The sequence below is a fragment of the Pelodiscus sinensis genome, chromosome 13 (assembly GCF_052426305.1).
Source record: "Pelodiscus sinensis isolate ZL-2025 chromosome 13, ASM5242630v1, whole genome shotgun sequence".
NCBI classification, from domain to species: Eukaryota; Metazoa; Chordata; order Testudines; family Trionychidae; genus Pelodiscus; species Pelodiscus sinensis.
This window is the reverse complement of record NC_143064.1, coordinates 28,080,334-28,104,226: the sequence shown is the minus strand read 5'-3', so window position 1 is coordinate 28,104,226 and position 23,893 is coordinate 28,080,334. Positions and strand designations below refer to the sequence as shown.

The 23,893-nt window shown below is 46.0% G+C and overlaps 1 protein-coding gene across 6 annotated transcripts in view; it reads right to left on the bottom strand.

Annotated features, from left to right (window-relative positions):
• STARD8 (StAR related lipid transfer domain containing 8) overlaps window positions 1–23,893 on the bottom strand; it is a 159,234-nt gene that overhangs the window by 126,433 nt on the left and 8,908 nt on the right. For 2 of the 6 annotated variants that reach the window (XM_014574666.4, XM_014574667.4), the window contains exon 1: window positions 2,362–2,552. The exons of the other annotated variants lie outside the window; for them this stretch is intronic. In XM_014574666.4, the coding sequence (XP_014430152.3) occupies window positions 2,362–2,406 (45 nt within the window). In that variant the 5' untranslated portion in view covers window positions 2,407–2,552. Of the gene's footprint in view, window positions 1–2,361; window positions 2,553–23,893 lie in introns of those variants that run through there. 6 annotated transcript variants of the gene reach the window in all.

Sequence of the window (23,893 nt, the reverse complement as noted above, 5' to 3'; positions counted from 1 at the left end):
CTTCCTGCCTGGGGCACTGGGGCTTGGGGACAGCACACAGGAAGACGTGCTTAACCTCTTCACTTCTGCTCTGGCATTCACAACAAGATCCGGGCTCAGCAAAACAGAGAGAAAACAGAAAGAACACAGTGACATGGAGGCAGTGAGTTATGGCTGGGTTTCCATAAAAGTGTTCTGCACAGGCGGGTTACAGGGATCCTAGGTTTGACTGGGCATTTCTGAATCCTTCCCTCACTGGCAAGAAATGGGACTATCTTTGTCATCATTAGCCTGTTTACCTCTGTCCAAGTCTGTGCTGCCTGGGAAAGCCGATGCAGAAGCAGCACCACCACTATGGAGTACAGGCAGTCCCCGAGTTACGCGGATCCGACTTATGTCGGATCCGCAGTTACGAACGGGGCCCTCTCCCTGGTCTCCAGCAGACCAGTGAGAGGAAGCAAAGCGGCGGAGCACGCGGGCAGCAGACAGCCCAGACGCGCACAAATTTCTAGGTCACACTTTCCCCAATCTTCTCTGAAGCCAGGGCATATACCTACACTCAGGCTCCTGATAGGTAATGATATTTCAGAAGCCAGCAAGAGATCAGCACAGTAACAAAGCAGACCCATATAAATTAGTGGTTAGACCACACTGGGTGGTCCCCAAGAGCCTTGGTTGGTTTATATTTAAAATATCAACCACTCACTAGAGCTGGGAGAAAGCAAAAAGAACCTAAGAACACTCTTCAGACAAAGTGAATTTGCTTGATGGTATTCATGGCCCCTCTAACTCAACTGCTGCCAGTGCTCCTGCACATTTTCTACAAAGCCATCATGAAAGCTCAATGTAAGGTCAAGGTTCCTCCAACCAAAGCAGAAATACCACCATGCAACTCAGGTGACCAAACACCACATATAGCTCAGCATTGCCCAGGACTGGGCCTTCGATGTGCTATTGCAGCTGAATTCTGCAATAAAAGGATGAAGATATATGGTATCTTATTCTTCCAAGAAAAACAGAGGAACGTTCCCATCAATTGTTGGCATGGAAAGGCTTTTATTAAGGCTGTTTATATTATCTCTGGTTTGACACCTAGAGAAACATGTTTCTACTGCACTGAGTGCAAGCCAAGAACAACCTGCTCTGACATTTACCCATGGTGTGGTCACAAGAAAAATCATTTTGATTAATTGTGCCTCAGTTTCTCCATCTCTAAAATGGGGGTAATAGTACTTAGCTCTACAGGATTAAGGTATGCCTGTAGAGTCCTTTGGAGAACTAAGAGACTGTAAAGCTACTCCAGTGTAATTCTAACAGTAGTCACTGAGTTGCATCAGATTTGTGTCCCCAAATCAGATTCTGGTCCTAACTGTTGTGGCACACACATATTGGAGCCATGTCCTTCTCTGACTTCCACCCAGTTATTCACTGAATGCAGTGCTGCTCAGATAGGACTTCAGTGTCGTCCCCTTGGAACAGGTAAAAACTTAGGGCTTGCATTAGTAAATGATTCACAGATGTTTGCACCATTAGAGTGTGGATGTGTGGCTCTGAGTACATCTATAAAGACACTTTATATGGGATATTCATTCAGGGAGTGTGACTGCAACCAGTGACACAGGAGAAAGGGAGACAGTTATTTTCTACAGCCAGGTCCAAAAATCAGAGGATGGGTAAGGAAGGGACCGGCTCCAACGATCAGAAACTATCTAAGGTTTTTCTATTACCAAAATAAAAAACCAAAAACCACCCCGAGGAAACATTTTGCCTAACCCTAGTAGAAAGGAAACAGCAAAAGTGGGAAACAGCTTCATAGCATCTGCCACCAAACCAGAAATGGACAAATACAGCATGGAGCCACTTTGGCAGATTGGACATGTCTGTCACAGAGACCTTTGTGTATGACTTGCCATGCAAATCAATTACTGAAATTTAATTTCTGAATACAAGTGTGTCTATACATATGCCTGAATACATGGGGCTAGCCATATGGGGGGCAGCATGCCTGCATAGAGTACCCAACACATGCATGTAATCCATGACGTTTTTATGGCTGTGTGTAGAGTATCTGCATTTATCCACATACAGCCAGCACCTTTCATTCTTCTCTGTGGAAGCTGCTGAATGTTGAGCACGTTTGAAATTTAGCTAGAGTGCACGTGTCTCTCCCTATAGCACATGCATATGTATGTGTGTGCTGTATCTGCATTTAATCATCCAGTGCATGCATGTGTACACACACGTATAGATGCCCTAGAAGCACACCAATAACCAAACTCAGGCACTACCAGGCACCCTCCACCCATCCCCTCCGACTTTTTTTCTGGGCAGTTAACAGGCAATCTGAAAGCCTGGGCAAGATTTAAATGGATGGTTTCTTACCTTTGCTTTTCTGAAGCAAGCCCAGAAAAAATCCAATAATGGCATGATGGGCAGGGCAGGGGAAGTCTGTGGGCCAGCTCCCCTTGCAGTCAGCTATAACATGAAGTGCCCCCCAACCCTGGGGAGAACCCTTCCCATCAGATCCATAAGTGGCTTCTTGCAGCACCGAGCTGCTGGGCAGAGAGATTCAGCCAAGAAGGAAACTGCTGTACAACGAGAGAGGGAGGGACTGAAGGAGGGAGCGATGCCCAGGGAGGCGGGCCAGAAGATTCAAACCCTGCACCGTTATTCTGTTGGCTAGAAATAGGCTTGGATGCCAATTGAAATTCCCTGGACATTATGCGTTTTAAAAAGACATGGGCTTTCCTTCCTGTCTCTTTAATGCACCATTCAGCATTCCACATTTCCATCCCCAGGCAGCCAGAGAGAGCAAGAGAAAGAAAGGAGAAACTACAAAGCATAAGAAATAAGACTTTCAGCGTAAAGACATACAGGGCATTGGAGATCCAAACCCCACGAGGTTTAAATTTTCAATACAACCCCCCCCCCCACTCTCCTTTCTTCGCTCATTAGCCCCACACAAGGGCTTTCAATATTTTCCCCACTGAGAATAAAACAGCACTCTAGATTAACCTTTTTGCCACTGATCACCCCACACCCTTTAATATCTCAGGTTTGCCAATTGCAGTGAAGGCTCCATAACACAAGGAGGAATTCAATTGCTCAGCAGTACGTTTGGCAGCAGCAAAGCAAGCTTGTGATTGTTACCAGAGCTGGGTTGATATCATAGGGGAAAAAAATGCAATCCAAGAACTCATTTGGACAGTATTCATAACTCATTCACTTTCTGCAGATGTTTGTGTGAGCAGCCATTTGTTCGCAAGGAAACTCACTGTAAAACTGCCATAAACACTCATGCACGTATTTGTCTCTCTCACATATATGCATATGCAGAGTAGCAATCTATAGATGCAGTTGTAGATCCACAAGCCATATCAATGTCACAAAGGAGGCCCAGTGGATATCATCCAGTTTACCTTTGAATTCATATACGGGGTACTACTTTATGATGTGTTTGATTTTCTCACCAGTTACCCAAAAGAGTCTTGGATTTTCTACATGTGCATCAAGTAGCCACACTTTCCATAGGTGGGTCAGATGCAGTTCAGTTTAGTCCAAAGTCTGCATGGCAGGTTAAAATGGGAGGTGGGGGGGGAGAGGGAAGGGGTGTCAATAATGTGATTGGAGGGAATGGCAGATGAGGTCCAGACACTTGGCCTTCCTTGGTCAGCTCCAGAGATATAAAATGTAATCCAGAGTGTTTTTTGCAATGTCAGGCACTGTTGGTTTCATCATCCATAACCTGCTGGATGGAAAGTTCTGGGTAGCCTTCAGCACCTTTAAGTTCTCATGCCGTGGCTACACCTCCACAGACAGTGGAGGGATTCGGGGTTCGCTAACACAGAAAGCCATGACTGAAGTGTTTATTTTTAAGTTCCTGCAATGATTTGTACCACCTGATTTAGCTGCCTATCCACAAGTTGAGTATGGCAGCTTCTTGTCCACACCAATGCATATTAGTCTGCAATGGATTCTAAACCAAATTAGACCCATTGTGGACTACAGCCTACCCGAGGAGCAAACTGGCTTTTGACCATACAGATGTTGCTGCAACCAGGTCCCAGCCCTCACTACAAAGAAAAAGGCTGGATTCCAGTGGAAATTCCAACTTAGCACGGCTTTCACGGGATAGTGCAAAACAGCCATTTGCACCACAAGCCTCCTCGTGAACCTGGGAGAAGAAACACCATCTAGTGACATACGTGCCCAATCACAGCAGAAATTCTGAACTGCAAACCCAAGGTAAAGTAATGGTCTTGGTGAATAGGTGGGGAGCCACCCACTGGTTGAGATATGTTTCAACAAACAAGAGACCAACAGACCAATGGTTAGACAATAAAATGTTAATTGACAAATGAGTCTCAAACACAAACAGGGATGAATTTGCCAACAAAAGGCCCAGTTCTACATTAAACTCCACATGCACAGACCCCTGGCACTCATGCAATATCAGGCCCCAGGCTGTGCGCTGTAAGCAGTTTACCCAGCTCTGTGTGAATAAGAGCCCATCTACATTTAAAAAACCCAGTGGAAGCTATACGCAACATCTGAAACCTCTGACAAGTGTGCAAGAGTGCTGTTGATCACCCAGGGAACAGATTGCACGGGCTGGGCACATCAGAAAGGCTAAAGTAATATAAGGCAGTCTAGCCTTGGAGCTAGTAGGAATCTAATGGGAAATTGGCTGTAAAGTGCTTCAGCCAGCTACTTTCTACTCACTGGCTCCCTTCAGACTCCGTTTTCTTTGTCTGGATGAGTGGCACTGAGCCTGCTACTGCCTTGGGCACCATGACAACCCCAAGATCATCACTCATGCTGAGGAACAAGAACAAGAGCAGTGCCAAGAAGAGTAGCCAAGAAACTAACAAAACTTACCCTCCTGCTCTGCACTAATTGATCCTTGTCAACAGAAGTAGTGAAGACCACGGCCTGAATGGGCCAGAGACTGAAACACAGGGACAAGCTGGGGTGCATGGGAGCTCATCTCTATGTGTGCATGCCAGTTGCAAGGCTGTATGTGAGAAGTGGGAAAGCCCTGGCAGGTCTCAGAGTCCATCCTGAGGTACTGGGAGTGTAGCACTAGTTTGCTCCCTGCAATCTGTTTTCCAGGCTTCCTCATCGTTTTCTGCATTTGCATTTTTTTTTTACTGGAGCTGGAGAAAACAACACTTCTAGGATCTTATTATAGTCCCACAATGGGCCCAGTTGATGGCAACCAGTTGAGGAGGGCTGGAGCCTGGCAATCCCCCAAGTACCAGCCATGTGGTGGCTCAATGCAAAGCCCCAGTCCAATAGCATCTCAGTATGCTGCCCCTGCTATTCTCCCATCATCAGCCTGGAGGGAAAGGAACTGGCCCCGACCGCAGGAAGGGAACCTGGATCCTTTGCATGACAAGACACTGTGGTGAACTAGACTCCTGGGCAAATAAATTTCCAAGATCTGGAACCTATTGCCATGAGACTTGAGGCTCCAACCCCAGTGACCTTAGAACTGCCCCGGCCAGACCTTCAATTACTGCAGTGAGAGGCCACCCCACAACTGAGAAGGGAGACAGACAGAAGAGAGGGAGGATAAAATATACGTCCTTAGAAGAGGGGTGGCCCCCAGGCAGCATCTCGTCTGGCCCGGCCCATCAGACCTTTTAATCTGACCCTTAATATGCCACCTGGGAATAGGGTTGAGGGCTTGTTCTGCTCTACTCCATGCATGCTGTTGATCCACACAGCTCCCAGAACCAGAGACATGTCTTCCCACTGGCTCCCATGCAGAGCGGCAGCCAGGGGGCTCCTGCAGCATGATGGCCTGCCCCAAGTGCCAGCTCTGCAACTCCCACTGCTGGGAAACACAGCCAGTGGGAGCAGTTCCTGCGGACAGGGCAGTACACAGACACACCCTGTCCATACCTCCACCTAGGAACCAGAGGGGAGAAATAATGCTTATTTCAAGCATCTCCTGGAAGCAGCACCACCTACAGTCTGAACCCTGCCATCCCTCCCACCATCCCAAACCTCTGCCTCAGCACTGAGCTCCCTCCTCCATCCCAAACCCTCATCTCAGCCCCACCCCAGAGCTAGAGATGTTAAAAAGCAGTTAACTAGGTAACCATTGAAAATCTCAGTGATTACACAATTATGCATTGTGGACTCTGCAGTATAAAACATATACTGCAGAGCCTGTAGCGCAAGGCAACAGCTGGCTCCCCGGGCGCGGTGCATGCCAGAAGCTGGCTTTTAAGCTGGCTCCCAGTGTACATCAGCTCCTGCCTGCAGCCCTGCTCCCAGAGAACCAGCTGCCACCCCACACTGGGGACTCCGACACAAAGTCAGAAGTGTGGCATGGCAGCCAGCTCCCTGGGAGCCTGTATGTAACCATTATAGTAAATGATAAGCATGAGCTTATCAGTTAACCATTTATGCGGTTATACTATTACATACTTACCTAGAGCCTGCACCTTCAGCCAGAGCCCTCACCCCCCAATCTGGGTCTGATTCTGACCCAACCTACTACTCCAGCACTGACCCCCCCTCACAGGCTCTGAACCCCTTGGCCTTAGACCAGAGTGTGCTGCTGTACCCCAAGTCCCTCATCCCTAGCTCTACCCCAGAACCGTCCCTTTACCTCAAATCTCATACCCCAATCCTGATCTCCTTCCTATGCCACACATCCCCATTTCTGGCCCAGCCCCCAAACCCACACCCACAGCTGAAGCCCTCACCACCTCTCAAAGGGTAACCCCCAATTTTGTGAGCATTCCTGGCCCTCCACACAATTTCCATACCAAGATGTTGTCCTCGGGCCAAAAAGTTTGCCCAACCCTGCCTTCGAATCACCACAGCATCTGAAAGGTGAGCTAGCACTTGATGCCATGTCCCTCCCACCCAGAAGGTTGTGTAGCCCTGCGTGCACTCAGCTGTGGTCCAGGCCTTGAACACACTCTTGCTTTTACAAGTACTGAACAAAACCACCAGACGGAGCCAGGGGAGGGGAACAAGACCCTTCATGAGAACTGGGCCAGATGCAGGTCTTGCATAGCACAGGGCCAGCTGGACAGAGGCAGCCCTCTGCCAGAATATGAGGGCCCAGGATTCTGGGCTGCACCCCAGGGGAACATCCTACAGGAAGAGTCTGAGGACCAGGATCACAGTGGGAGAGGATCTGATTCTGGCAAGCACAAAGATGATGTCAGTGCCCACTCCCCCCACCAGCTCCCCACTTGCTGTTCCTAGGGATAATTAGCTCACATTCTGGACCCAGCCTTGGTATTGGCTCCACCTCCATTGTGGTGCTCTGTGGCTCAGCACTGCCAGGCCAGCCAGGCCTAAGTGATAACACACCCTGAGTGCTAACCTGGCACATTTTGTCCTTTTCTTCTATTCCACAGCTCCATAGCCGAGACAACTATTTTAATTTTGCCTCCCACAGCAGCCACAGGCTATCCTGCACAGGGACCATTCACCCACATGCCTCACACATGGGAGCTAAGTGCACAAGACAACAGTGGGAGACCCCCGGTATGTCTACACAGCCAGCAGCACCTCAGAGCAGTGAACTGTCTTGTCTGATCAACAGACAGGGGCTGGCACTCCATGCTTAAAACAGCCATGGAGACAGTACTTTTACTTTGCCCTGCAGACTCCAGAGCCCAACCTCCCCACCTACAGTCAGAGCCTGTGTCACATCTGCTGACCCAGGCTTAGGGGCTCCCTTGCTGCAGACTATACAGATGTACCTTGAAAGGGTCTAGGCCTTCATGATCCATCTAGCCTCGCCTGAAAGGCTGGAATTTTTATACTGGGGACTCTCAAGCATTTTTCTTCGGTGGGGAAGCAGGCAGGAAACATGCCTGTTTCCAAATCATTCAGGACTGTGGCATCAGGATTATAAAATTCACCTCTCCTGGCTCATTCCCTTCTCCACTTACTCGAATAATCCTTATTCAATCCAGACTATTTTCTTGTCAGAGTAACCCCTCAAAAATGCTGCTAGTCACCAGTAACCTCAGAGTATTTAGCAATAGGAGGTGATCTGGATTAGCAGTGTGGACAGAATTGTGTGAGAAGCCCAAGGTTTGGCTTATAGAAGCTGTTGCAGGTCAGGTACACTAGAACAATGGTTTTCAAACTTTTTTTCGTATGACCAAGTTAAAGAAAATCATGGATGCCCACAATCCAACATAATTTAACTAGAGTATGGGCTCCAGAGTGGGTCTGAGGATGAAAGCATTGGGAGTGTTACAGCAGTGGCAGGAAGGGCTTCCCTTGCGTTTGTCTAGACTACATCCCACTGTTGCCAGAGGGATGTAAATTAGACATACCGACATTGCAAATGAAGTGGGGATTTAAATCTCCCGCGCTTCATTTGAATAAAAATGGCCACCGCTTTCTGCCGAGTCAGCAGTTTGTTACAAAAAGTTAGCAAAAAGCGGCTATCAAGACGGGGATTGGGAGACAAAGAAAACCTTTGTCACTCGATCCCTTATGCCTCATAAAACGAGGTTTACAGGATCGACCGACAAAGGCTTTCTTTGTCGCCCGATCTCCATCTTAGCTGCTTTTTGCCAACAAACTGCTGACTCGGCAAAACGTGATGGCCATTTTTATTCAAATGAAGTGCAGGAGATTTAAATCCCCGCTTCATCTGCAATGTCAGTATGCCTGATTTACATCCCTCTGGCAACAGTGGGATGTAGTCTAGATACAACCTTTTGAGAGGCTCTAGTCAGCGTTGCAGCGGAGGTGCTACGGCAGAATTCCTGTCTCTCCTGGCACCACAAACCATGCTGCACCCCAGAAGCAGCCAGCAGCATGTTCCCAGCCAACAGGAGTGCAGAGTTAGTGCTCAGGGCAAAGGCAGTGTGCGGGACCATGTGTGGTCCCCTCCTCACCTAGAAGCCGGCCTATTGCCGGCCATTTCTGGGTAGAGCACAGTCTGCAGTGCCAGGACAGGCCTTAGTACTCACTGGTGATCTGATTATCCTGCAGCAATGACACAGTGCTTGACATTCCACAACCCAGTACTGGGTCACAACCCGTAGTTTGCAAACCACCGCATTAGAAGAACCGGGGGTGGGGGGAGCGAGGCAAAGGATCATGTGTGCAAGTATGCTTGCAGAACACACTCCGCAGCTCTCGCTGCCTGTCACAGACAGCATATTCACCATCATTTCTTTTTCGCAGGTCACCAGGGCTGAGTTAGTTTTCCACAGGGACAACACTTTCCTGAAAGATAATTCTGTGCTGCCTCCTACCCTGTTTCTCTCTTGGCTTTGTTCCTCTTTTAATTCGAGTTAATGGCTGCACTACACTTGGATGACAAAGTGCCATTCAGAGGTTTATTAATGGTGGCTTTCCAGTTAACATATGCAAAATATCATCAAGCAAGTAATACTTCAGCTGAACATTAATAATGATCAAGTGACACTGCAACTCTCCCCACGGGAGGGCAGAAAACTCCTTCATAGTAGGGGGAGAGACACTAAGCTAAGAGGAAGGGTACAGGTCTGCTCCAGCATACACTTCACAAGAAAAGGCAAGATCCAACCCTTTAACTTTTGCTAGTTTCATAGGTGGGTTCAAGTCCTGTTCCTGCTTCCACTCCAAAGCTCAGTGCAAACAGGAGGAAGTCCTGTCTCTCTCAGTTCACAGCAATTGAAAGGCAGAGGCAATTGCCTACCTGTACATCTACGCAACTCTGTATCCAGAAAATTTAAGTCATCCCCAAATCATTCAGCCAACAAGAGACACCCTAATCCCAATTCTCATTTGGCATTTAGACAGTTAAATTCTGTCCAGTTGGGGGAATCCCTCAATCTTTCAAATTGGGAGATTCTCGGCAAATTAGAATGACACTCTCAGATACTGACAGCCCACGTTACATCTGTTGAAAGCATGGCAACAGAAGCAGATGACTGGTTGAAGTCTGTACATACCACCTCCATTGGTGGGTACTTCCCATTACATGAAGATCTCCTTATCACACCCATCTAAATCATCTCTACTGATGGTGAGAAATACTATGGCTACATCTAGACTGGCATGATTTTCCGCAAATGCTTTTAACAGAAAAGTTTTTCCCATTAAAAGCATTTGCGGAAAAGAGCATCTAGATTGGCACGGACGCTTTTCCGCAAAAGCACTTTTTGCGGAAAAGCATCGGTGCCAATTTAGACACGGTTTTGCACAAGAAAGCCCCGATCACCATTTTCGCGATCGGGGCTTTTTTGCACAAAACAATACCGCGTTGTTTACACTGGCCCTCATGCGCAAAAGCATTTGCGCAAGAGGGCTTTTGCCCGAACGGGAGCAGCATAGAATTTCTGCAAGAACACTGACAATCTTACATAAGATCGTCAGTGTTCTTGCGGAAATTCAAGCGGCCAGTGTAGACAGCTGGCAAGTTTTTCTGCAAAAAGCAGCTGCTTTTGCGGAAAATCTTGCCAGTGTAGACGCAGCCTATGTGTATTCAGAAGTTCCCTAAGGCTAGATAAAAATCTGAATTCATCATACATAGGAAGCCTTAAAGAAAAACTACCAACTGTAGACTCAAACTCAGACGTTCCCACACAGATCAACTTCCAGCTTTGTCCCCACATTTATCAGGGATTGCATCCAGTCTAGAACTATATAGAGCACAAAGATATTTAATGGCTGTATCATATACTGCAAGTAAACCTACCATCCCTTTCTGCCATGTTTACACTGTTGAGTGGTATTTTTTGTTGACAGGTACAGCATATTTGTGCAACAACTCACCAGCCATAAGGTCTGATGTTGCCTCTAAGCAGGCCTGTCGCCAGTGAGCTATTCATGTCCCATTGATGGGCTATTATTATCACTGCTATTGCTCCACAGCATTCAGGCAGGGTATTAACAACAAATCACAGGCTGGCAGCCTTCCAGCCTCAGTCTATGGCTGTCAAGGCTGACACCTGCTGGAGCTTCTCCTGAGGATCAGCCCCAGTGCTGTTGATGAACATGGAGTGGCTGAAGGAGTGTAAACATTGGGCTCAGTGTTCCTCGGTAGCAGCTCCAGCAAGTCATTAACATGCAGTGATTTTCCACTTTCTGCTGTGCACAGACATTTCCCCGAGGTCAGCAGAGAGTGGCTACTTGTAGAGCAGGCACTCAGCCCATTAGCATAGAGGGAACAGTAACCCTTTTATTTTAATAGGGCTGAATTGACATGCTGGTGCCGCAGCACTGGAAGCAGAGCAATGGAGGGTGAGGCCGTGGGGGGAAAAGGAGGCGCATGAAACCTGCTGCCCACAAGAAATGCCACCAGTTTCTAGAGAAAATGCCTTTTCAGAGAAAGTACTTAACTTGTTCTGTGCTGGATCACTGTCTCCCATCTGTACCAGACCCTCCCCGGGAAATGGCAAGAGGTGCTCCTTGAACATGCTTGATAAACTGGAAAGCATGGGCCAAAGAGATGACCTTGTCATGTGCTGCTAGGACACGTAGCAGCAAATGAAATTGGAGAGGGGTAAATTTTTAGCTGCCCAAAGATTAGGGGCAAAAGGGTAGTTCAACTTCCATGGTCTAATAGGGATGTAAAAGTTTAATCAATTAACTGGTAAACTTCAACCTTAACAGGTGAGGCTTGCCAGTTAAGGTTAACTTGTGGGGGCAGGGATCTGGTCCAGCCCCGTGGGGTACCCACTGCACACAGGGGCTGCTCCGGCATCCCGGCGAGCCCGGGTGCCCCACAGGCAGGGGCTGCTCTTCTGAGATGCCAGAGCAGCTCCAACCTGTGGGGTGCCCTGCCCCCTATGACAGTGGGGGCTTCCAAATGCTGGGCAGGAACTCTGAGCCTCGGGGGCCAGATCCAGGCAAGCCAGGGGTCACATCTAGCCTCCGGGCCTTAGGTTCCCTACCCCAGTCTACTCTCTTTTCTCTCCAAGGGGGCACCTGTGTGCTGGGAAATAGACGGAGCCACCAACTCATTCTGCACACAAAAAAAATCTCTCAGAACTGAGAGGATTGGATAGAGAAAAGAGACAGAGTCCCTGCCAACTCAGTGTTTCCACTTTCAGGCTGTGTGCCCCCAATATCTATCAGCAAGTCAAGGGCACAAACTAACAACATGAATGGCATTCCCCAAAGCTACCATTTCCAGGACGGATTTCAACATCCCAGAAACACGGCTCTCAGCAACAGCAAGTCCAGAGTAACAAGCAGATCAGAAAGTCATGGAAACTGACAGGAATGGAGATCTACAATGCGGTCCAAATCTATGTAGGCTCCCCTCATTGACGGGCACAAGTGGTGTGGAAGTGGAAGATCCATGTAAAACCCATTGGTACATGAGAAAACTGAAATTCTTCCTGTTTCAGCATCTGATTTCAGACATCTTGAGCACAACCACCCCCCACAATACAGCAATGCAATTGCTGGGTGATTCAGTACGCTCAGCCTGTGCTTGCCACAAATGTTCTTGGATCATATGGTCCTCCACAATCAGATGAGCCAGCCAACCGCCTACTGCTTCACCGCCACTGCTTAACAGGAGTACGATGGGCGCATGTGCTGTGCTGCCCCATGAAATTCAGAGTACTGCATCACAGCAACCAACACAGGAGTTTCTAATTGTCTCTCAGAATGAACTTTCTGAACCCAGCAGCTGATCATCCTGCAAAGTCCAAGAGCCTTGTTTGGAGAGTGGAAAAGAATATGCTCTCCACTCCCACAGGCTTGGATACCCAAGGCATTGTGAGGGATGCAATATAATTTGGAAGCATTTGGCTGGCTAAAGAGTGCAGCAACGTAGGAACCTCAGCTCCTCTGAGAGCACGTGCAAGAGGAACTGAATCACACAACGTGTGGCATCTTTAAGTGTCTATCTGAATTCCTCCTTCCCCCACAGATGCACATCTTGGTTGAGGTTTCATACCCATGCATCATTAGAGCCTCAGTAAAGTGCAGAGCCACACTGCACACCAATAAGCCAAGCCCTCCAGCAGTAACACAACCAGGTGTGCTGCGCCTTCAAGGGGTCACAACTCAGCCTGCTGTCTCCATTAAGCATGCACTCAAGGCAGATCCACTCAATATTACAGTAGACTTCCGATAATCCGGAACCTATGGGACCTAAGTGGTGCCGGATTATCAGATATGCCGGACTATCAGGAGGTACTATAAACTGGTTATATATATACTGTATACATTATATAATGTATATAAAGTGTATTTAACCCTTTTTATTGTACATACTGTATACAGTATACTGTAATGTTTTCTTTTTTTAAGCCTTTTTTACCCTTTTTGCTCAGTTCAGCTGCTGCTGCTGTTACCGTGTGACTCATTTTTTGCTGAAGCTCACTCACTAGGCTCTTGCCATTTTGATGCCGGACTATCAGGAGTGCCGGACTATTGGATGCCGGACTATTGGAGTTTTACTGTATATGAAATGCTTGGACTATGCCTTGCTGAGGGAAACAAATTGGAGAACAGTGTCTTCAATTTGAGTACAAAATTTTCCCCCCAATTTTCCCTATGTATCATGGTCACTCTGGTTACATTTTATTCTAAATTTCCCCTACTTTCTTCCAGTGCCAATTAGATTTATCCAATGGGTCTAACACACCCAATTGTTCCTGGAAAAGATTTGTGAAACCTACAACAAAATGGAACCAAAACATACCAGGTTTCCTCCCAGCACTGCTTATTCAGACCTTTAGAGGCGATGCCAGCCTCTAAAGGTGAGGGGCCAAATAGCCAGAGAGGTAAGATTTTTTCCCAACCCAGACACACAGAATGAATAGACCCTCCACTTACTCCTGGACTGACTTTCACTGCACTCCTCCTTCCATTTTCTTTTTCATCAGTAATCAAACATGCCCCCCTCCCAACTTTGGAGAAGCCCCATGGTCCCATAGGCTTTATATCAGGCCATTTTCACACAACAGAGTTTTAAAAAGGTGTATTTTAAACTTCAAAAGCAAATGCCCAAACTAACGTCAACACGCTATATGGTTCCCATGTTCCTCCACTTTGCTCTCTAACATGAGTCTTCTACAGCAGTGATTTTCATCTTGGGGTCTACAGACCCTTAGAGAGACTATGTCTGAATAAGGTGTTCACAGAAGGTGACTATGAAAATAGTTTCAGATCCCAAAAAGGGCATTCCAGTTTTCTGATCAATCGAAAATATGTGAATATCCCCAAGTACAGGGCACAACCCAGACATGCTGTTACCACAAGCCCACAAAGTAGCAAGCACCTTTTGTCATACTGCATCAAACACTATGCTGAGCACCTGCAACATTTGTAAATGAATTGTATTTGGTCAGTTTTCAGTCTAAGACATCTATCGAAGGTGTCCGCAGACCACAGGTTCGTTTTCCAATGAGGTCTGGATCTCCATGCAAAATATTCTAGGGGTCCTAAATGAAAAAGGGTTAAAAACCACTACTGATTTATAGCAATGCAGGTACACTACTGGCACCAATACCTGGGCTACTGTGCTGAACTGGCTGAGCTATTATGAAAATAATAATTTCTCACTAATAAATGTGTAATTTCTTGGGATTTCTACTTCATATTACTGAACGTAGGAGACACTGAAACAGACACCATAAGATGATAAATTGTTAAAGAAACAGCCCTGTCAAGTTCAATACAGACAGTTACTTATACAAGGCCCTGAGCCAAAACAGCTGAATTTGACATGGGAGGACAATGGGAAAGACCATTAAGTGGTATAGGGAGTTATTTCCAATTGGGTAGTTTCCATGCCTGCTTTGAAGGAGGATGAGCAGTCTATTAATATGCCAAATGAACTCTTATTATGACCAAACAAGGGAAAAATATTCTGACCTTGTCAATAGGTCACATTTAATTCATGCAGCAAATAGTCCAGTTCTTTAATTTGACACTGTTCCACAAAACAGCCCTTTGTGTTAGACTGCTGGAAATGGCAACAGGGTGAAAGAAATAGTATGATGTTCAACAAAGGAACTTGCTTCAAAAACTACTAGCGTGTAAGCTTATGATCTGGAGGTCAGAAGTGAAGCATGTTAGCAGAGCAGCAAGGTAGGGATATAACCAGTTAACTGGTAAGTATCACCTTTACTGGTTGATGCTTATCAGTAACTGGTTAACTGATGGCCTAGCCCAGCTGAAGCAGCCCCCACCTGTGGGATCCCGGTTGAGTAATTAACCAGTTAAACAATGTTTAAACGGCTAGCTAATTGAATTGGATTTTACATCCCTACAACAAGGTGTGCTTGCAGGGTAAGGAGGCAGTGACTATGACTGGAGAAGCAAGGGGTGCTGAAGATGCTTTAGCAGATGTGCTCTGGAATAGCAGAGAGAAGATCAGCATGCATGAATACAGCGCCCCAGAATAGCCTCTCCATCCATCTGGTAAATCCAATCTCTCCTGAACACTGTCACCCAGTGACCAGTTGATTTTATTTTGTTTTATATTTCAAATAAGGAAACAAAACATCATTACCAGCAGGTTGCTCTGTAGCATCAGGAGCCAAGAGTATTATGTAATTGCTGTTTCTTCCATGCAGATTCTGACTTGCTTGAGTCAGGTGTGGTTTACAAAGCCAAGCAGCTCTCTGCAGCATGCTTTCTCATGCGCTGTTCAGCATGAGGAGGTTGCTGAAGACATGTGTGCGCCTCAAGGCACTACTATTTCTGCAAGTGAAAACCAAATTCTACAAAGGAAAAGCATCTTTTGCTGGGCAAGTTAAAAATAAAATAAACAATTACTTAACCTCCACATGTCAGCTCCTGTGGTATAGAGAAACATTTTTCTGGCTCAGACTATTTCACTTTAGATGCAAGCCTCTGAGACAGAGGATTTAACCTTGAGAATCCCTCACAAAGAGCTGACTAGGAAAAGTCCAGGGACTTGGCCCCCAGTTACAACCAAGTAATCCTTTTTTTTTTTTTTTTTTTTTTTTTAAAAGGCTCACATAGATGGAGCTAAGCGAAGAGCACGGCACTGTGCTCTCACTCGCTATTTGTTTATAGCATTGGCAAGTCCCATGATATCTCCAGTTTCAAATGTTGAAAACATACTCCCTTTACACTGAAATTTTCCATTCTAGAGCTCAACCAAAAAGAGAATTCATTTGGAAAGGTTGAGCAAAGCCTATTTCCCCTGTCTGAAGCATTCAAAGCTGGGGGGGGAGAAGGTCGGAGGGGGGAAGAGAGAGCCAATCCAAAACAAACTTCTACACAGCAGGAAAAATTAAGAATCTTTTCTCACAAAAGACAGATTTGCTTTAATTAGCACAAATCATTAGGGAGGAGGAAAAAGCCTGAATTCTCTCACGATGAAGCTTGCTAAGTGACTAGCAAGTGACTTGCTAAGTGACTCACTGAGGCCTGGGTTGCTGGTCAGCTAGCTAAAACACAGCAAGAAACTGACTACTGAAGTTATATAGAAATGAAATTTGTGTCAAGTTTAAACTAAAGAGACCATTTATGATGCTACGAAATAAACACTCATGCATCTATATCGGTCTGTTCTTGCTCTATTTCTCTGAGATCTATAAAACATAATCCCATAGTTATTAGTCAGGAAACCCATAAAAACTTCAACAGAGAGAGTTTTGCATCAGTAAGGGCCACAAATTTAAGTCTACATGACTACAATTTTCATAGTCTGGCACAGAAAAAAAGTGAATTCAATAAAATTGCAAGCATTTTAGTAAGTGATCAACATGTTCAGCAATTAAACATTTATACTGCTCTCTTTTTAGAAGTATTTTGCAACACTAAAAAAAGTTTTTGATTCTGAAAACGGTTCCCTTATTTTGAAACACCTTTCTTCTCCAGCCCTTGCCGGGGGGGGAAAGCAAAAGTAAATACAGAAAACTTCCACAAAGGTTATGATTTGCCTTCTGTAACATGCTGTATTAATTCCACTGTTCTGGATTTTCTGAGGGAGGGCACACACATGCCCCACATGGCTCTCATTGCAAGCCTTTTGCAGAGTCATTTTTTTGCTTCCAGTGTACAGCATACACGGAGAGTGACATGATGGGTGAAAACAGCTTCACTGAACCATCAGGGAGCTGTAGAAAATAGACTGAATACAGTACATACCAATGGCCTGGCTTTTGGCCAGAGGGTGACCCGAAGGGTCAAAGGAAGATCCAGTCTTTATTTATATCATACATATGTTAACCTCTTCCATGCAGCCACAAGACAGTCATATGATATGGTGGAATATGTTACAGCTCTGGCTGGGTGAGACATTAAACTAAGCTCCCAAGTGCCCACTGATCTGGACATTATAGATGCAAGAGCACTTACTAGAAGAATTAGTGCTAATTTCTGTACCCTCTTTTCAGTATCTGAGCTAATGCCGGCACAGAACAATTGCTTTGTTCCTACCCCTCTCTAGTCATTGTCCCCAGAATCTCATTTGCTGATCCCCCAGACTTCTCTCAACAAACAACGCCAATATTTCAATTGACTGCAATAACTCTGACTTTATGCACACATGCCTGGGGGCAGAAGGGTGATTACTTTGGATTTTACTTTACACTTTGTCCAATGCAGCATATCCAGCTAGCACTTGGTGCACGTCCAATCAGCAGGCAACCCACAAAAATGGCATCTGAGCCAACAAGAACCTTGGATAGAACTTTCATATGTTCATCATGCCACAAACACAGCTCCCTAGAAGTGGAGCACAGCAGCACATTCATCTACTTTATGGATAATCAGACCCCAGGCTCCCACAGCATGGAGACAAGGTCCCCAAGCCTTCCTGCATTAATATTTACACAAGCTACCTTTAAGTTACAGTAACTCAATCCTTACAGGACAGCAGCAGGTGTAGCAGTAGCAGCTCATGAATCACTCTCACCTGCAAGCAATCTCCTCTTTCAACCAGATCAGCACAGGGCCACAACACAGGAGAATGGGATGGAGGCAGAAGAGAGACACCAGAAGCCAGCTGTGGTGGGCACATCAATGTGTATGCAGTGGCACACTGCTCTCTGACAAAGAAGCAAGAACCACATCTTTTATACAGGTTTCTATTTATTATTGCTTTGTTTTGGTAAGTGCTTAGCTCACTTGGCTTAGACTACTCCAATAGCGCATGCCGTACATACCAAAGCATCCATATACAGTACTTACAAAATAGTCACCAACATTAACAACCTGTTTTTTTATTGCAACTTGCCCTTTTTAGCTAGGATCTCAAAGTGCTTTGGAAATATTAATGAACTAAAGCTTTACGCTCTTCACTCCATGTGGTAGGGGAATGTTTTATTAAAATTAAAGATAGGGAAACTAAGGAAAATACATTAAAAAAATCTCATTCTTCAAACAGCCACTAATTAAAATGCCCTATTTTTGAGTGACCAATTTTAGACATTTAAGCCTCATTTACAGAGAGATGCAGAATCAAGGGAATTTTGAAGCTTGTGCAGTGGCCCAAACTGCACACGAGTAAAGTAATCCTATGGCCCATTTCTAGGAGAAGCCTGGCTTTTCAAATGATGTCCTGGTGTCCAAGAAATAACTAAGAATAGCTGAAAGTCTCAGATTTTCATTTACTCAATCAGAACGGTTTGTTTGAAAAAGCGGCAAGGAGTCCTGTGGCACCTTATAGACTAACTGAAGTGTAGGAGCATAAGCTTTTGTGGGCAAAGACCCACTTCGTCAGATGCATCTCGCCGCTTTTGCAGATTCAGACTAACACGGCTACTCCTCTGAAATAATTAGTTGTTTGAAATAACTACAAAAAGTTTGTTCTCAACACATTGCTACGCCATGTAGAAATAGCTCTGTGTTTAGCAAGAACAAATAGGATAGTGCAGCAAGCATGAAGGGTGATGGACAGTGTCAAGTGAGCAGACACACTCCCACAGCTGCTCTTTTGCTCAGCATGAACATTAATGACAACTTGTTCAAAATTTTACGATAAGCTCATTGAAAATACTGTGACTATGAGAAAAAATATCCTCCACTCTGAGAAACAGGCATGTGTCACTGTCGAATCAGAAACTGTCAGCAAGAACACCCACATACTTTATAGAAAAAAGTGTACTTTGTATTTTGAATGACTGTTTTCTGACCCCAAACATTTCTGCCATAAGAACGTCTCTCTTTTTGATCTTGAAAATATCACTACAGGCAGTCCCCGGGTTACGTACAAGATAGGGACTGTAGGTTTGTTCTTAAGTTGAATCCGTATGTAAGTCGGAACTGGCGTCAGCCGCTGCTGAAACTGATCAGTTTCAACCACGGCTGAATCTGGATGCCAGTTCTGACTTACATACAGATTCAACTTAAGAAACCCAGGCGTCCCCAAGTCAGCTGCTGCTGAAACTGATCAGCGGCTGATTCCAGGAAGCCTGGGGCAGAGCAACTCTGCCTCGGGCTTCCTGTAGTCAGCCGCTGGTCAGTTTCAGCAGCGGCTGACTTGGGGACGTCTGGGGCAGAGCAGCTGGGGTGCTGCTGGGTTGCTCCAGTAGCGCAGCTCCTCGGCGCTACTGGAGCAACCCAGCAGCACCCCAGCTGCTCTGCCCCAGGCGTCCTGATTCAGCTGCTGCTGAAACTGACCAGCAGCGGCTGAATCAGGACTCCTGGGGCAGAGCAGCTGGGGTGCTGCCGGGTTGGTCCGGAGCAGCGCTGCGGGACCAACCCGGCAGCCCCCAGCTGCTCTACCCCAGGGGTAGGCAAGAAAAGCCTGGTCTGCTGGGGGGGGGGGCACTAGCTGCACCCCCCCCCCCCAGCAGACCAGGGAGACGGGGGTGGGCTTTGCTGACCTGGGAGACACGGAGCAAAGCCGCAGAGCACGCGGGCAGCGGGAGAGTCCAGACGCGCCGCGCTTTCCCCCTGCGGGCGTGCTCCGCGGCTTTGCTCCCCGTTTCCCTGGTCTGCAGGGAGACGGGGAGCAAAGCCTTGGAGCACGCCCGCAGCGGGACAGCCCGGGCGCGCTTGAGCTGTCCCCCTGCGGGCGTGCTCCGCGGCTTTGCTCACAGTCTCCCTGGTCAAAAAAAAAACCCTTCAAACAATCAGAAAAGTAAAATGTAAAAAAATAATAGTTTAGTAGCACTTTAAAGACTAACAAAACATGTAGATGGTATTATGAGCTTTTGTGGACTGGCCACTTCTTCAAATGACCAGCCAATCATAAAAGTGTTCATGTTGAGGCACCATACCTCATTCCTCTCAGTCCAATTCCTCTTTTTATAGGTAGGCAGTATCACCGAGTAGTTAAAAGAGGACACCTGAACTCAGGATTCTTGAGTTCTGCTCCCCACTCTGCCACCGACCGAGTATGTGACCTTGATCAAGTCACTTTACCTTTCTGTGCGCCCCGTTTGTCCATATTAAAAATAACTTGACAATTATGCTCCTTCATGATGAATGACAAATCACAATGTAGCTTGTTTTTGGTATTAAGCCTTACAAAATTCAATTAATCTTTTTCTGAAGGACTCTATGGATAACTGGGAAATTAGATTCGTAATACCAGATAACAAAGATGTAACTCTTAATGGACATAGAAGGCAGGTGTATTTTAGTTCTGTTAAACTTAAATTGAAGGGTATTAAACAGTCTCGTTTTCTTGCAACGTCTCTAGCTAGAATACGTTACAAACAGTTGGAAGAAAGCTCTCTTTGTTAAAGATTATCACACCTATCAACTGAAACCTATGACAACTCCCAGTCCACATCCAAATGAGACCTTCAGGGGGAGAAAAAGAAAATCGATCACACTAAAAAAAAATAAGTCAACACTTAAAAAACATTAAAACAAATACGGAACACACACATTTTATGCATCAGAAAGCAGCAAAACCAGGGAAATAGGACATTTACAGGTGATTTTTTAAAATCTGCTTGCCTTAAAAACAGGATAACATAATTGCTCAGGAGTGTGTTGGGAGGTTTAGTTAATGTTTACCAGGTGTTAGGAAATCCTTACCAGAGCACTGCCATAGAAGGGCAAAGAATTATTAGAATCTCTTATTATTAGCAATAGCAGCATGGCTCACATGGCAAACATATAGAGGAAATCCTGCGCTATTTACAGCCCAATAACTAACCCAGTCCTAGAGTATAGCTTAACTCTGTCCTGCAAACTGCATCTCTAGAATGATTTTCCCCAATGCCAAGGCTTTAAATAAAAACTCAGCCTCAGGAAGTACACTTAATAAAGGTACAGATTCCCTTTGTGCCCATTCCAATTTGCTCCAGCACAGCTCTACAGCTCCAGAGCTTTGACAAAGTAGGGAAAAAAAAACCAAAGGAGATAGCTGGGAATCTCAAACCATGCTAGAAAACCATGGACATCTGGCAGTTCTGGCTGAGCATAATGCGGGAAAGGTTAAAGTGACATAAAACATATAAACACAGGAAACACATGCATAGTGCACAGAATCCCTTTAGTCAATGACAGGATGGCTGTCCCTGCCAACCCATGGCCTCATACCTCCAATGGCCAAAACAGTCTCATCCACTACAAAGACACAGGGAACAAAGATATGTTTATTCCATGTCATTGCTCATGAAAGCTGGAACAAACACATTATCTACCTACTTATACATTATAACACTTAGTTCTAATGTGCTGAGAAAATCCTAGCCACATCTCTGACTAGAATTTTGAATGAAACAGTGAACAGTCTGCATTCAGAGAATCCATATTAGATCTATTGAGCTAAGTCAAGACTTTGGAAGTTTAATCATGAAACCCTACAAGCAATAATCCACATAATCACTCTCTCTCAGTGCTTGAAAACTTGAGGAGCTTTGGTCAGATAGGATCGAATATTAATATATTAATTAATTGGAGAACACAGGACTGGGGTAACAGAGGACTGCAGGTGACAAGTGAGGTGCACCAACAAAGTTGCAGGTAGTGTCAGGAAGGACCAGGATATAACAGGGACCTGCAGGTCAAGATTGAGGCCTAGGAGCAGAGACTTGAAACTTTTATGGCACCTGCTCCCCTTTCTGCTTTTCTTGCTAGCAGCCTTTTGCTTTCAGGAGCATCCCAAAAAGCAGAATCTAAAATGAACCCACATAATTCACTCTGAGGGACACTGTTGCCTGAAATGGTGGCTGTTCCCTCTGGGGAGCACTGTTGCCCGAGTCACATTCTTCGCCTCCCGCCATGGCACTCGGCTGACTTCTGCGCCGCTCAGTCGGGCCGCCGCAGGGGAACAAGCAGCACAAGTGGCCATTTGGCGTGTATGTCATCGCCCCGCCCCCTTCACATCTCCCTTCGCCTCCTGCCATGGCGCTCAGCTGACTTCTGCGCCGCCCAGCCGGGCCACTGAGGGGGAGCCCAAACGGACACTTGGTCTGCTTGCTCCCCTGCAAAAGCCTCGCTGAGCAGCGCAGAAGTCAGCCGAGCGCCACAGCGGAAGGCGAAGGGGGACGGGGCGGTGACGTACACGGCCAGGGGGCGGGGCCTGGACAAGCGTGCATCCCTGACGGAGACAGAGGAGAGCGGAGAGAGAGTGAGAGGCAGGAGGGGGAGAAGAGAAAGAGAGACAGAGAGATAGGGAGAAGGCGGAAGAGAGCTGAGAGAGAGAGGGGTAGGCAGTAGGAGGAGGGAGAGAGAGAGAGAGAAAGAGACACGAAGTGAGAGACTGGAGGCTCGGGAGAAAAGATCGACATGGAGGAGAGACCTGAAAATCCCGTCTTATGATGGGCTAATTTATAAGACCTAGGCAGTGTCACATATTTATAAAGATATATGCTTCTAGATGAATGGACAGCTGCAGAAACATCAAGCAGAATTGAGCTCTGGTGTAAGTGGACAACTTCACCAATGCCAAGAGTTACACCAGAGCTGAATTTGAGCCATTAGCATTGCTGCTCACATCCTTAGGAAATAGCAGAAAAATCTGTAGGAGCTGCAGGCATCAGATTCTTTTAATTATTTACTGAAAATACTTGTGTCATTCCTATGGCTCCTCCTCCCCCCCCCCCTTCAAAAATCGGGTTATTTCTACATGTCCTAAGAGCATTTCCTTACTAGAGGAAACACTTAAACAACAAATAGTCTAGTAGCACTGGAAAGACTAACTTGGCTACCCCTCTGAAGCTTACTAGAGGGTATGCTGTCAGAAAGGCCCCTGGGCACTACCTGTTGGTTTCATGCTGCCACTTGGTGGCTATATTTAGAAATGCAATGACTCCCAGATACCCTAGAAAAGGGCTAGGCTGGCTTTGTCCCCTGCAACCTCCCTACTCCAAAGTAAATCAAGAACTAAAGTTAGATAGCAGAAGCATAAATAGACCACAAAACCTTATTATTTTGAGAAAAGAACCTTTACTCTGATTTTTTCAGACTTAAACAGCAATGTTGCTCAAAACCTGGAATAATGTGAAGTTATATGGGGTCTTTATTTGCTTTGCTTTCCTCCAGGCACTCAAGGTTTCTAATGAAAAGGAGATTTAAAAAAAAAAAAAAAAAAAACCACACACACACACCTTGCTTCTGAGTTTCAAATTCACCAGCAAAGTTTTATACCAAACCAAATTTTCAAAACCAAGTTATATTAAGCTCTTGATAAAAAAATAAATTTAAAAAGTGCCTCTCCCACTTTTACATAAGTGTCCCCTGGCTGGTAAATACAGGTCCAGCAGCCATGAATGAGTGAATTTCTTCTCCACTGTAACACACTTCCCGAGCTTCTATTGCTCACAAGGTGCCTCTTCCACAGAATCTCCTACACAGAGGGCAGGATGCCAGGCCACATCGGTTACTTTGCTGATTACAAGTTTGCATTGTTTGGGGCTTCTGTCTCCCTTACTGCAAAGGATTCAGAAGCCCCGAACAAAAAATATGCAGCAACCACATCCCAGCTTTTTTGGCTGCCTTTTTCGTTTTCTTAAAGAGGAACTGAATTGGAGAGAGAGGGAGGTTTTAAATAAGTATGCTGTATAAATGACTGCACCATCTGTTTATGATC